This window comes from Trichechus manatus, unplaced genomic scaffold (genome assembly GCF_000243295.1).
Source record: "Trichechus manatus latirostris isolate Lorelei unplaced genomic scaffold, TriManLat1.0 scaffold00256, whole genome shotgun sequence".
Classification (NCBI taxonomy): domain Eukaryota; kingdom Metazoa; phylum Chordata; class Mammalia; order Sirenia; family Trichechidae; genus Trichechus; species Trichechus manatus.
In genome coordinates this window covers 754325-768216 of record NW_004444192.1, presented here as the reverse complement: position 1 = coordinate 768216, position 13892 = coordinate 754325, and the positions used below count along the sequence as shown (strand labels likewise).

The window sequence follows — 13892 nt, the reverse complement described above, 5'->3', positions numbered from 1 at the left end:
CCCGAATCTCTCTATTCCTCAATGAAACTCTTTGCTTTCATTTTTAACAAAGTGTAAGTCTGGTGCTTCTCCTAAAATGGAGGTAAATATCTTTTATCTGCAGCCCTGCTGTGGTTGCAACAAATTGCTTTGTGTGGCCTTTCTCGCCATGGTCTTGTAACTCCCACCCAAGTGATTGGGTGAGAATGTGCAAATAGGGTAATTATGTCCCACCAAGGGGATTGGTCAGTTTTTGCCATCCCTCTGGGCTTGAATGAGCCATCCCAGAGGCGTGAAGGAGAGGATCCCACTACCACCAAGGAAAAACAACCAGGAGTAGAGAGTGCATCCTTTGGACCCGGGATCCCTGCGCCGAGAAGCTCCTGGAACCAGGAGACTGAGACAGAGAGAGCTCGAGAAGCCATGGCAGAGAAAGGACGGCAGGAGACAGCGTGGTGGGCTTCCCGGCCCACAGAGTGAGAAAGCTGAGTGCCTGTGGGCAGGAGGCTTGCTGGCGTGCCGGTGAGCACGGCTGGGCTGAGTCTGTCCTGATGGAAGAACTGTATCCTGAGTCTTCCTGAACCTGAATTGTAACCTATTACTTCCCTGATAAACTCCATAATTGTTGAGTATTGTCTGTGAGTTCTGTGTGGCCATTGCAATGAATTATTGAACTCAGCAGAGAAGTAGAGGGCACCGTGGAGGGACGGTTGATGTCAGAATCGGTAAAGATGGTGGAGAGAGGAGGCATATCTGACCTCTGCCTCATAGGAATCAGCCTTGGGCTGTTGATCTTGATTCTCCTTCTCCTTTGTGAAGTTAGAGGAGGTCAGACACTGCCCCCACACCATTTTTACACCTGCTTAGTCTGGTCAGCAAAAACGATGTCGCATGAACTACACAAAACTGGGGAAGCCAGCACAACTTGTCCAAGGCAAGGTCATGGAAGCTCCATAGACACATCCGAACTCCCTGAGGGACCAAATTAGTGGGCAGAGGGCTGTGGGGACCATGATCTTGGGGATCATCTAGCTCAACTGGCATAACAACTGATTTTATAAAGAAAATGTTCTACATTCCACTTTGGTGAGTAGTGTCTGGGGTCTTAGAAGCTTGCGAGCGGCCATCTAAGATACTCCACTAGTCTTAACTCCATATGAAGCAAGGGAGAATGAAGAAAACCAAAGACACAAGGGAAAGCTTAGTCAAAATGACTAATGGACCACAATTAATACAGCCTCCACCAGACTGAGTCCAGCACAACCAGATGGTGCCTGGCTACCACCACTGATGCTCTGACAGAGATCACAATAGGGGGTCCCAGACAGAGCTGGAGAAGAATGTAGAGCAAAATTCTAACTCACAAAAAAACAAAAAACAGACTTACTGTTCTGACAGAGACTGGAGAAACCCCGAGAGTATGGCCCCCGGACACACTTTTAGCTCAGTAATGAAGTCACTCCTGAGGTTCACCTTTCAGCTGAAGATTAGACAGGGCCATAAAACAAAAGGAGACTAAATGGGCACACCAGCCCAGTGGCAAGGATGAGCAGCAGGAGGGGACAGGAAAGCTGGTAATAGGGAACCCAAGGTTGAGAAGGGGAGAGTGTTGATGTGTCGTGGAGTTGGCAACCAATGTCACAAAACAATGCGTACTAATTGTTTAATGAGAAGCTAGTTTGATCTGTAAACCTTCATCTAAAGTACAATTAAAAAAAAAAGTCTTACAAAATTAAAAAAAAAAAAAAGACAAAAAACAATGTTGCATGCCTTTATGTGATACAAGGCGTTTACAAAATAAATCGTATCCCAAAGACAATTTACAAAATAGCTGTCCAGTTAGGTCAGCTGGAGGAAAGAAAAACTCCTTTAAGCACAAACTAGGGAATCGTTTCAGGGAACATTTCACAGGCCCTTTATAAGTCTTCAGGTCCCTGGGTGGCACAAACAGTTTGCTCTCGGGTTGGCTGTTCAACCCATCCAGTGGCACCACAGAAGAAAGGCCTGGCAATCTGCTTTTGTAAAGATTACAGCCAAGAAAACCCTATGGAGCTCAGTTCTACTCTGTAAAATATGGGGTGACTATGAATCAGAATCCACTCAAGGGCAACAGGTTTGATTTTGTTTTGTGTGTGTGTGTGTGTGCATGTGTGTGTGCACGTGTATTCACAAAGTATAAGTATTCACAAAGGACACAGCATTCGGTTACAGGATAGCAGATATTTTAAGTCTGTTTAGTCCCCAGTACTAGGCTGGCCTTTCCTAGGTCAACCTTGATTCTTTCTCTTGCCCAGCACCCAAAAGATATTCGTATCTCTTCTGGGAATGATGGCCCTCCTAGGTTGTGTTGTATTGTTCGGATAGGGTGGGTGAGATGGGCTGTCTCCAGAAAGGGGTGGGCATTCTTTCTGGTGGTCATTTGGAAAGAGACAGGTGCCCAGTTGGAAAACCTGAACTCACAAAGCAGGCCTTATGCAGGAGTGGGAACTCAAGCTATCTGGACCACCTCCTGGGGAAAGAGAATAAAATAGAGTCTGGCCACATGGGGGCGCAGTGCTGGGTTGGCCAGGAGGTACCAAACCAAAGGGCTTCTCAAAGGGATTCTAACAGCATTTTGGGTGGGACCGTTCTTTCTTGAACGGGACTGTCCTGCATACTGCAGGGCCTTTGGCTTGTCTGTGGAAAGCGAACTAAAAATGCAGGTATTCCCCCAGCCGCCCCCTATTCCCTGTACTAACCAAAAAATGTCGCCACATATTTCCAACCACAGGGAGGAATCCTAGGCTGAAAATAGGAAGACTACGTTTAATCCTAGATTATCCAGGTACTGTTACTCCCTGTAAGGAGCCCTGGTTGCCAGCAATGGTTAAGAGCTCCGGTGCAAACCCACCAGTGGCTCCACAGGAGACAGCTGCGGCTATCTGCTTCTATACAGGTTACAGCCTTGGAAACCCTATGGGGCAGTTCTACTCTGTCCTATATAGGGTCGCTGTGAGTTGGAATTGACTGGGCAGCAATGTGTTTCTTTTGTTTATTTTCCTCTGTTATTGTGAACCTAGTTTAATTGTTGTAGCTGGATATTAGCTGTGCTACAAGGTGACTCTCAAACACAAGAGTAGGCTCCCCTCCTCACATGGATATTCCTCTTCCGCTGTCAGACTGGGAGCATCTCCATTTGATGATAATAAGGAAGGAAATGGTTCCCTTGAAGGCGGCTGCTCCATAAATGTTGGTTCGAATGAGTGAGCCCTTTCAGAGGATCATATTCAGCCATCTTGCCATCTGCTCATTCATTCATTCATCCAACAAGCATTTATATCAGTACCTACAGCTTGTAAACAAAGAGCAAGACGGACAAGGTCCCCACCTTCATAGAACTGCCATTCTAACAGACACAATGATTATAAAAGTACACCAGCAAGATATTTGCAGACAGTGTCAAGTGCTGTGATGAAAATATATAACTGGGTAATTCAGCCACCACCCATTTGTCAGTAGAGGCTGGCATGTTGCTGTGATGCTGAACAGGTTTCAGCAAGCTTCCGGACTAAGATGGATTAGAAAGAAAGACCTGGCAATCTACTTCCAAAAATTTGCTAGTTAAAACCCTATGGATCGCAACAGTTCAATCTGCAACTGATCTTGGGGATGGCAAAGGACTGGGCAGTGATTAGTTCTTTTGTGCATGGGGTCACCGTGAGTCCTGGGCCACTCAAGGGCATCTAACAACAACAAAGGGCTAAAGAGTGATTGAGTGGGGAATACTTTACATCGATTAATCAGGAAAGACTTCCCTGAGGAGTCTACATTTGAGCTGAGTCCTGAATAATGAGAAGAAACCAGCAGGGGATGACTTGGCGGAAGAACGTTCCAATCAGCAAGTGCATTTGTGCCAGCAGGTTACAAGCGCCTGCATCTATAAAAATGAAAAATAAGGATTGTATTGATGCTGAATCCTATCTCATTCTAGGAAGAAATAATAATTATTCATGGATACATGGAGGGGGGGAAGATCATCCATCTCATTAAGATACACATTTCTGTTAAAATTTTTGTTTAATAATTATAGAATTTCATGATATACTTATTATTTTGATTAATTTTGTACAAATAATAATTATAGTGATAAGGCAATCCAGAATAAACATTTAATACTTAGAAACTTGTGGTCACAGGAAATGTTTAGTTTTTTAGTTTCATTGCTCAAAGACGTTTAAGCATAAAAATATGTTACGTTAGAATAAAATTCTCAGGGAAGTCACATGACAATGAGAGTTTAAGGAGAAAATGGAATGGGATTAAATTTCTCACTGTTAAAGAAAAACTTGTTTGTATATTTGTTTAAATGAATGATCCTGGGTATGAAATTGCTATGGTGCTCAGATTCTATTGGGTACACTTTAAAGAGGGATGAAAGAGTTTTATTTTTTAAATCTTAATATTTACAAGGCATGGGAAAATAACATTTTTGCCATTCTTTAAATTTAGGTTGAAAAATTATGAGCAAGAACGTATGTAACTTTCTCAGTTTCCTTTTAGGGAGTATGAAAGCAAAAACATTTGAAGATTAGTGGTCTAGAAAACCCTTCTCCCTTTTCTTTACCCAACAAATTAAAAAATAATAGTACAACTAGATAAAGGAAAGCAGGAAACCAACATTTCTGAGAGCCAACTGTGAGTCAGATACTTAATGACAATTTATCCAGTGCTTATCATGCATGACTATGCAAAGGCATTCGACTGTGTGGATCATAACAACTTATGGATAACATTGTGAAGAATGGGAATTCCAGAACACTTAATTGTGCTTATGAGGAACCTGTACATAGGTCAAGAAGCAGTCGTTCAAACAGAATGAGGGGATACAGTGTGGTTTAAAGTCAGGAAAGGTGAATGTCAGGGTTGTAGCCTTTCACCATACTTATTCAATCAGTATGCTGAGCAAATAATCCGAGAAGCTAGACTATATGAAGAAGAATGGAGCATCAGGATTGGAGGAAGACTCATTAATAACCTGTGACATGCAGATGACACAACCTTGCTTGCTGAAAGCAAAGAGGACTTGAAGCACTTACTGATGAAGATCAAAGACCACAGCCTTCAGTCTGGATTACACCTCAACATAAAGAAAACAAAAATCCTTACAACTGGACCAATAAGCAACATCATGATAAACGGAGAAAAGATTGAAGTTGTCAAGGATTTCATTTTACTTGGATCCACAATCAACACCCATGGAAACAGCAGTCAAGAAATCAAAAAACACATTGCACTGGGCAAATCTGCTGCAAAAGACCTCTTTAAAAGTGTTTAAAAGCAAAGATGTCACCTTGAAGACTAGGGTGCACCTGACTCAAGCCATGGTGTTTTCAATTGCCTCATATGTATGGGAAAGCTGGACAATGAATAAGGAAGACCGAAGAAGAATTGATGCCTTTAAATCGTGATGCTGGTGAAGAATATTGAATATACCGTGGACGGCCAAAAGAACAAATATATCTGTCTTGGAAGAAGTGCAGCCAGAATGCTCCTTAGAAGCAAGGATGGCAAGACTTCATCTCACATACTTTAGACGTGTTATCTGGGGGGATCTATCCCTGGAGAAGGACATCATGCTTGGTAAAGTAGAGGGTCAGTGAAAAAGAGGAAGATCCTCAGCGAGATGGATTGACACAGTGGCTGCAACAATGGGCTCACGCATAACAACGATTGTGAACATGGCGCAGGACCGGGTAGTGTTTCACTGTGTTATACACAGGGTCACTATAAGATGGAACCAATTCGACGGTATCTAACAGCAACAACTATCATGCACCATACATTATGGATTATTTAATGTTGTTCTCACAATCACCCTGTAAAACAAAAACTATTACTTTTCCCACTTTATAGATGAAGAAACCAAAGTTAGGAGAAGACAAGGCTCTTGCCTAAAGTCACACAGCCTGCAACTAGCAGCTGGGATTCAAACTCAGGTCAGCCTAGATGCAAAGCCTAGCTGCTTTGAGCCTCATTTGCCCTTTCCTCTCTTCACTCTCCATGTTTTTGATAGCTCATTGGATAGATAACAGTCAGGCTCCCTTTATAACGTAATTTTTGGCACCTTCTCTGACAAATATATTAAATGTATGGCTGAATAGGTGCTATTTATTTGAGATTTACTTACCCTGTGGAATCCAGGATTCTATCAATAGCATCCTATTTTTTTCACCTTTGGGTATAATTTAGGAGAGGCTTTATCTTTATTTTGAGTTGATTATATGCAATTGGTTGCCTCTGAATTCTAGCTTTCTCTGACAAGCTATCAAATAGCTCCAGACTGGGTGAAAACTTCTTAAAAGGTTAGGGTCCTCTCTTTAATTACAATTCTCTTTATAGTTTGAAAGACTGACTATATATTATCGATGTAATCCTTAGTGACATATGCTGGCAAATAGCTTTCCCATTACTGTTTGCACCATGGTTCAAGTGATGAGGTTAAAGTGTCAGCCAAAAACATCTTGGTTCCATAAAATATATATGGCCATGTTAAATGAGAGTACTATTAGGTTGATTTAAAGAAAAAATTACGCAGAAACTATAGGTGTTTCTTAAACAAAGATTTTTTTTTAAAAGCCTATTATTATGTATTATAAATTCAAAAGCAAATTGAAGGAAGAATCCTTAGTTATTTAGAAAGAATATTTGTAGTAGAAGCGATAAAACACAGACACATAGGTGATTTAATGTTTATTTAATATACAAAGTACTAATAACATACCATAGAATACAGTGCATATGTACATTTCATTTTTAAAAAAGAATTTTCCATTTTAATTCAATTTTAATAGCTATTAAATTGCCATTTACCGTAAGTAAATTTACAGTACTTCATAATATACAACTAACATACTTTCCTAAAACTATGTTTATTGCATTAGCCTTGTATATTTCAGAATTACCAGGTTTCAGCTGAAGAGGTGATTCTACTTGTTGGATGTAAGATATCTTCTTACCTTAAAAAAAAAAAAAGCAGCAATAATGAAAATACTGATAAATTACCTATGTTGTTGTTGTTAGGTGCCGTTGAGTCGGTTTCGACTCATAGCCACCCTATAGGACAGAGGAGAACTGCCCCATAGGGTTTCCAAGGAGTGGCTGGTGGATTTGAACTGCCAGCCTTTATGGTTAGCAGTCGAGCTCTTAACCACTACACCACCAGGGCTCCTGAAATTACCTGTAGACTTGGTGTATTTTTTTTTTTCTTGGAATAAAATCTAGGATTGCTAGTAGAATAAACGCTGTTGGCTTTTGAAAAAAAATTAATATATAGCAAAATAATGGAAAACTCATATTTACTGAACTTTAATATCACTAGTTGAAAAGATCTTCATTGTTCCCCTGGTTTGTTGAATCTCTAAGATGGACCCTGCCTCTGGTCTGACAATAAAATGGTTATTCTATACTCTACATGCACACAGCATATGCTCAAAAATTTCTGTTCCTTATGACTCTTCACTTTATTTGATAAGTTTTTTATGTGTGTCTTTCATGGTGATGGAGCCCTGGTGGCGCAGTGGTTAAGAGCTCGGCTGCTAACCAAAACGTCAACAGATTCCACTAGCCGCTCCTTGGAAACCTATGCGGCAGTTCTACTCAGTCCTAAAGGGTCGCTATAAGTCGGAATCAACTTGATGGCAACGGGTTTCATGGTGATGATGATAATATGCTTGTTGAATACTCCTGATGTGTAAGACATTGTGTCACAGCCTGCACATGTTGATCCCAGTCCTGGCAGTTGTGAAAGTTTAGAATAGGGAAATAAAACACATTGCTAACCATATCAGGGAAACCTAGCACTTATGATGCTAGATTATTAGATGAGAATTCCAGAAGAGGACTTCTAAAGTTATGTTCCACCCTGCAGTTAGAATTTCTGTTTTAGCAAGTCACCTGCCTGCAGCTAGGGCACCTAACAAGTACTTTATATGATTGAAAATGACAAGGGTGATTCTTTTCAACTATCTTTCCCATTTTTTCCCTTAGTATGTTTCTTTTCCACTGTTGGCAGGTATGAGACTCTGATGCATTGATCTAATCGGAACATTGACAAGATCTTATCTGCTATATTGAATAAGATGTGCAAAAGAAGAAATTTCATTAGTAAACAAACGGGAAAATACTCATTCTCACAAGTAATGAAAAACATAAAAAATTATGACAGTGAAGTAAAAATTTTCATCTGTTAGTGAAGTTTTTTTAATTGAAATGCTATTTAGGACATGAGAAACTGGTACTTTGGACACTGTTGCTATCAGATTTGGCAATTTGTACCATGAAAAATAAAATGTTAGTAACCTTTCAATAAGTGATTCTATTTATTGGAAACCAATCTAAAATAATAAATGAAAAATGTGAATAAAAAACCAGCGAAATGGTAATAGTGGTTTTGTAAAGACGATGGGATTGTGGATAACTTTTGTTTTCTAAATTTTTGGAAATTGTGATTTTGCTACTTTAAAGGTAAAAAACTATAAATTAAAAATAAAAAAAAATTAACAAGGCCTCTGTGAAATACCACATAGCATGCTTTATTAGTAGATTTGCTCAATAAATCTCAAAAATCACTACATCTCCCATTGTCATTGTTCTCAAATTATTCCAACATCTTTGGAGAGATGAGTTCATTGAAAATATTTTTATTTGGGTGTAAATGCATAGCCAGTACCCACTTGAGCACTAGCATATTGTGACCTTTCTCAAAACCTGGTGTCTCACTAGCCTGCCGTTCAAAATCCTTCTGATCTCTTCCCAACTTGGCTTTCCGTCTTTACCTACTTTTATTCTTCTTGTTGTAGTCTATTCATTCACACATGTGTTTATTTATTTATTCAACAAATACTGTGGGGCTACTATGTGTCAGGCACTGTCCTAGGCACTGGGGATAAAGTGGAGAGCAAACCGACTGGAATGGGGCCAACCCTCATGGACTGAATGGTCTAGTGGTAGAGATGGACATGAATCAGATAACCTCATAAGCAAATGTAAAATCACAGCAGAGTTGAGTGCTACATGGCATCAGGATCATGTATGAAGGGGAGATGCAACCTAGTTTAGGGGTCAGAGGGTGTCCCTGAAGAAGTGATAATTTGAACCAGGATTTGTTGATGACTTAAGAGTTACTTAGGAGCCCTGGTGGCACAGTGGTTGAAGCACTCGGCTGCTAACCACCTGGACAAGGCAGGTAGTGTACTGGGACTGTTAATGAAGATGCCCCTCTCTCCCTGGTCTAGAGACAGACACACGTGGCCCAAGCCAGGGAGTCAGATTCCTCCCTGGAAGTTGAATCTTGAGCAGAGTGACCTGAGGACAGAAAACAGCAGCAGCTGCTTCACTCTGACGAAGCTGTCCATCAGTTTCTGACTCCCAGACTCCTAGGCTACTCTAGTCCCTGCCCTGCCCCAGGCATGGCTATCCAGCTTTCGCTTTGGCTTTGTGAGTCAGACACCATCTTGCGATTTATCTTTTAGCTGAGTTGATTTGGTTGCCTGCAACTAAAGACGGAAGCTTAAGTCATACAGAGTGGGAGATTCCCAGAGAGAGGAAACCAAACAAACAAACAAACAAAAAAACCCATTGCCATTGAGTTGATTCCAACTCATAGCAACACTATAGGACAGAGTAGAACTGCCTCATAGGGTTTCCAAGGATTGGCTGGTGAATTCCATAGAGGAACAGGAAGTTCAAAGTCCTCAGAGTGAGAGGAGGTCAGTTTAACAGGGCTCTCACCATTCCTAATACACAGACATTACACTCTTCCTTGTCCTATTTGCTCATCCTCTCCTCCCCCCTCCTTTTTTTTTTTTTTTAAATATCCTTCCCTTGGTTCTCCATACTTTGGTATAGACGGATGATAGATAGATGACAGAGATTTTTTTTAAAGAAAGGAGGGAAGAAGATTGTGTAGGAGGGAGGGAGAGAGAGAGGGCAAAGAGGAAAAGAGAGGACAAAAGGATGGTAAGGAGTAGAAGGGGAGGTGGGAAAGGAAGAGAGAAAAGGGAATATGTCCAGCTCAGGTGCTTCTCCCCTACTGGGCGGTGAACGTGCCCTCCTCTGAAGTCCCACAGCCCTCTCTTGTATATTCACAAATCCTCTTGGGTTACACAACGTGTGCGTCTGCCTTGTACCCCTCTGGGACAGGGGTCTTACTGAATTCATCATTCTGACCTCCACAGTACTTGTGCCCTGTGCCCTAACTTAGATGCTAAAAAGCTACTGGTTCTTTGCCAGGCCAGGAATCACAGACTCAGGGTGGCTAAAGCAGCAGCAGCACTAGAGGTCAAATCAGATGAGAAGGGTGTTCCAGGCAAGAAGTCCAGGTAGAGAAGAAAGGAGGAAAGAGAGCTGTGGGTGTGAAGAATTCAGCAGTGGGAAAGATGGCTGAAGCTACCAAGAAACCAGCAGCTGAGAAGCCAGCAGAAAAGAAACCTACCAAAGAAGCAGCAAAGCCTGTTGCATAAGCTCTTAAATTTGTTTATTCCGTAAGAGTCAAATCATTTTAGACAGCTGACTTTGAACAAAAGGTCCCTGGATGGTGCAAATGGTTTGCTGTCAGCAACTAACCTAAAGGTTGGTAGTTCAAACCCACTCAGCAAGCACCATAGAAGAAAGGCCTGGTGATCTGCTTCCATAAAGATTACAGCCAAGAAAACCCTACTCTAACACAGAGGATAATCAGCTATGAGTTGGAATCAACTCAAAGGCAACAGGCCTAGTTTTTGGGTTTTATTTTGAATAAAGACTTGATCAAAGAGACAGTGAGAAAGAAAAAAAAAAAAAAAATGGTTGACTGACTGATATAACTTGAAAAAAAAGTTCTTCCAGACTCAGAGCAGAAGGGAGAGGCATCAAACTCAGTAATATCTTAATTATACATTGATGAAAACCTACTAACAAGGGACCTTATGAATGATAACTTAGAATCAAAGTTTAATTATTCTTTAAGATTGATCATATTACCCAAGGAGAATATTACGTACAGTTTTAATTGTGCCACTAATTTCAAAGAAGATCCTAAGTTTAGCGGAGATGGTGAGTGATGCATTCCTGAAATGCTCGGTCATGTACACTGCTGACTTGGTAGATTTACATTTCTTCTCAATGTGGGCTCGTCATGGAGTGGAAGTGTTTGTACCATATCTGGACCAGTTCCGTCGAGTGGTTCCCACTCATAGCGATCCTATAGGACAGAGTAGAACAGCCCTATAGGTTCCAAGGCAGTAATCTTTACGGAAGCAGACTGCCACATTTTTCTCCCTTGGAGCCGCTGGTGGGTTCGAACTGCTGACATTTTGGTTAGCAGTTGAGCGCTTAACTACTGTACTACCAGGGCTCTTTGGAAGTGCTTATATTAAGGTTTAAATATGCAGAATACATTGATATAGTAGTCAATCTACTCTCACATGGTTATTTTGGCAAAGTGTTCTCTCTTAATTTGAAATCTTAAAAAATTACTTATCCACTATAGAAAATTAGGGAGATATAAGAAAATGGAAAGATTTTAAAAAATTGTCTATTTCTCTACTATATCTGATTCTAACCTTCTACGTTTAATGCATATTTTTGATTTTTTTCCATTACATTTATATATTTTTGTATCCAGCTTTTTTTGACCAAGTGTCTTAACAGGAAGTAGTACAGTGTGGAGAGATTAAGAGTTAGGGAGAACTGAGTTACAATTCCAGGTGTACTGCTTACTGGCTTGAGTGGTTCATTTAACCTTGGACTCTGGGCCTCAAGTTCTTTTTCTGTAAAATGGAGATAATAATGTGTGCCTTATAGATGAGCTCACTGTAAATGCCTTGTTATTGTAGTTGGCATGTCATTATTTAACTTTTATAAATATTTTTATTGTTTCATAAAATTTGAGCGTATTAATCATAATCTACGTCACTATTCTAGTCTCTTCTTTGTTGACATTAAGATTGCTTTTAATACTTTACCGTTTCAAATAAACCTGCAAATATAGATCTTGGTTGGGGGGGGCAACTGCTAATCAAATTTAGATTTATTCTTTAGGATTGATTCCAGAAGTGGGATTACTGTATCAAGAAGGAAAATTTTTTGACTCCTGATACTCATAATCAAATAGCTTTCCAAAAGGGGCAGAATCAGCTTATGTTCCCACCAACAACATATGAGAATTCCTATTTCATCACATTCCTACCAGGATTTTGTACTATTATTTTTTAAATTTGCATATTAGAAAAGAAAAAAAAAGAGGCTATTTGTTTTAGTTTTCATGTCTTTGAGTATTAGTGAGGTTGAACATATTTTCCAGTCATTTTAAAACTAGTTTGGGTATTTCCTTTTATGATTTCTCTATCCCTGTGAACAAAGCAGGCATAGTCAGGCACTCTGCTTACCAAGGTTTAAAGTGTTCCTTAAAATGCTGTAGAGCTTTTGCCACCACATAGCCAATAAAGTTAGAACTCCCAGCACTTTCTTCCAGAGGAATCTTGGGTGTGAAATTAGGGGAAGGCAAGATGCTTAAATCTATCATTGTTTCATCTTGTTTGGAAAATTTTTCTTCATCAACACTTGGAACTACCTAGAGAAGAAGGGTTAGACAGTAAAAGATTACTAAATTCCAGTTACATTCAAGATTAGTGTAATAGCACATTAGTCAAGAAAGGCTATATTGTGCTGAGCTAACAAATTAGCCCCAACAGCCAGTGGCTTCATACAACAGGAATTTATTTCTCACTCATGTTACATATCTGTTATAAGGTCTCTATACCACGTAGACCTGGTGGTCGGGTCTGACCTTCTGTCAGTTTGTTATACTGTTGTGGCTTGTATGCTCCTACAATAGTGGAGGCTATGCCACTGGTATTTCAAATATTAGCAGGGTCACCCATTGTGGACAGGTTTCAGCAGAGCTTCCAGACTAAAAAAGACTAGGAAGAAAGACCTGGTGAACTACTTCTGAAATTAGCCAGTGAAAATCTTATAAATCATAACAGAACATTGTTCCACTTGCTTTCTTTGGACACATCATCAGGAGGGATCAGTCACTAGAGGAGACTATGATGTTTGGTGAAGTAGAGGGCCAACGAGGGTCAAGCAGACCCTTGGTGAGGTGGATTGGCACAGTGGCCACAACCATGGGCTAGAACATGCTGTTGACAGTGAGGACAACACAGGACCGGGCAACTTTTCACTATGTTGTATGTAGGGTCACCATGAGTTGGAGTCCATTAGACAGCAGTTATCATCCATCCATCTAACCATCCATCTACCCGCCCACCTACCTACCTATCTATCTATCTGTACCACACAGACACTCAGGACCCTGGTTGACAGAGCCCCACCATCTCCTGGCTGTAGCAATGAAACACACAGCTTTCTTTGTGCCCTCAGCAGAGAAAGAAAATGGATAATCACACACAGACTTTTCACCATCTCAGTCTAGAAACAACCCCTGTCATTTCTCCTCACATTTCATCAGCCAGAACTTGCACATGGCACCACCTAAAAGAAAACATGAAGGAGCAGACGGACTGTTTGCTAAGCACTACCATCTGTGCCACAAACATTGAAATGGTGTGCCAAGTGTTGTACTGAATTTTCCTAGGAAATTTACAGTTTGTGATTGTATGTATAATTTTTTCAAGAAGGGGTCATCAGTTATCCTTTTAATGAATTCCCAAGTGCATACACTTTGATTTTAATAATTTAAACGAAAATGTACTGAAATGTAACTTGACATGTAGTCTGAAGAGAACTATTTTGAAAATGTTTTCAAATAAATTCCCTTATCAAAAAAAAAAGACAATAGATAGGTGGTAACTTTGGTGAAGGGTAAGACAGTACACAACACTGGGGAAGCCAGCACAACTTGTACAAGGAAAGGTCATGGAAGCTCCATAGAC

General features: G+C 40.4%; 1 protein-coding gene across 1 annotated transcript in view; it reads right to left on the bottom strand.

Moving 5' to 3' along the window:
* Positions 1-12379: 12379 nt before the first annotated feature.
* CLUL1 (clusterin like 1) overlaps positions 12380-13892 on the bottom strand; it is a 59820-nt gene continuing 58307 nt past the window's right edge. Inside the window, exon 7 of the mRNA XM_004389705.1 lies at positions 12380-12568. Coding sequence (XP_004389762.1) covers positions 12380-12568 — 189 coding nt within the window. The remainder of the gene's footprint in view (positions 12569-13892) is intronic.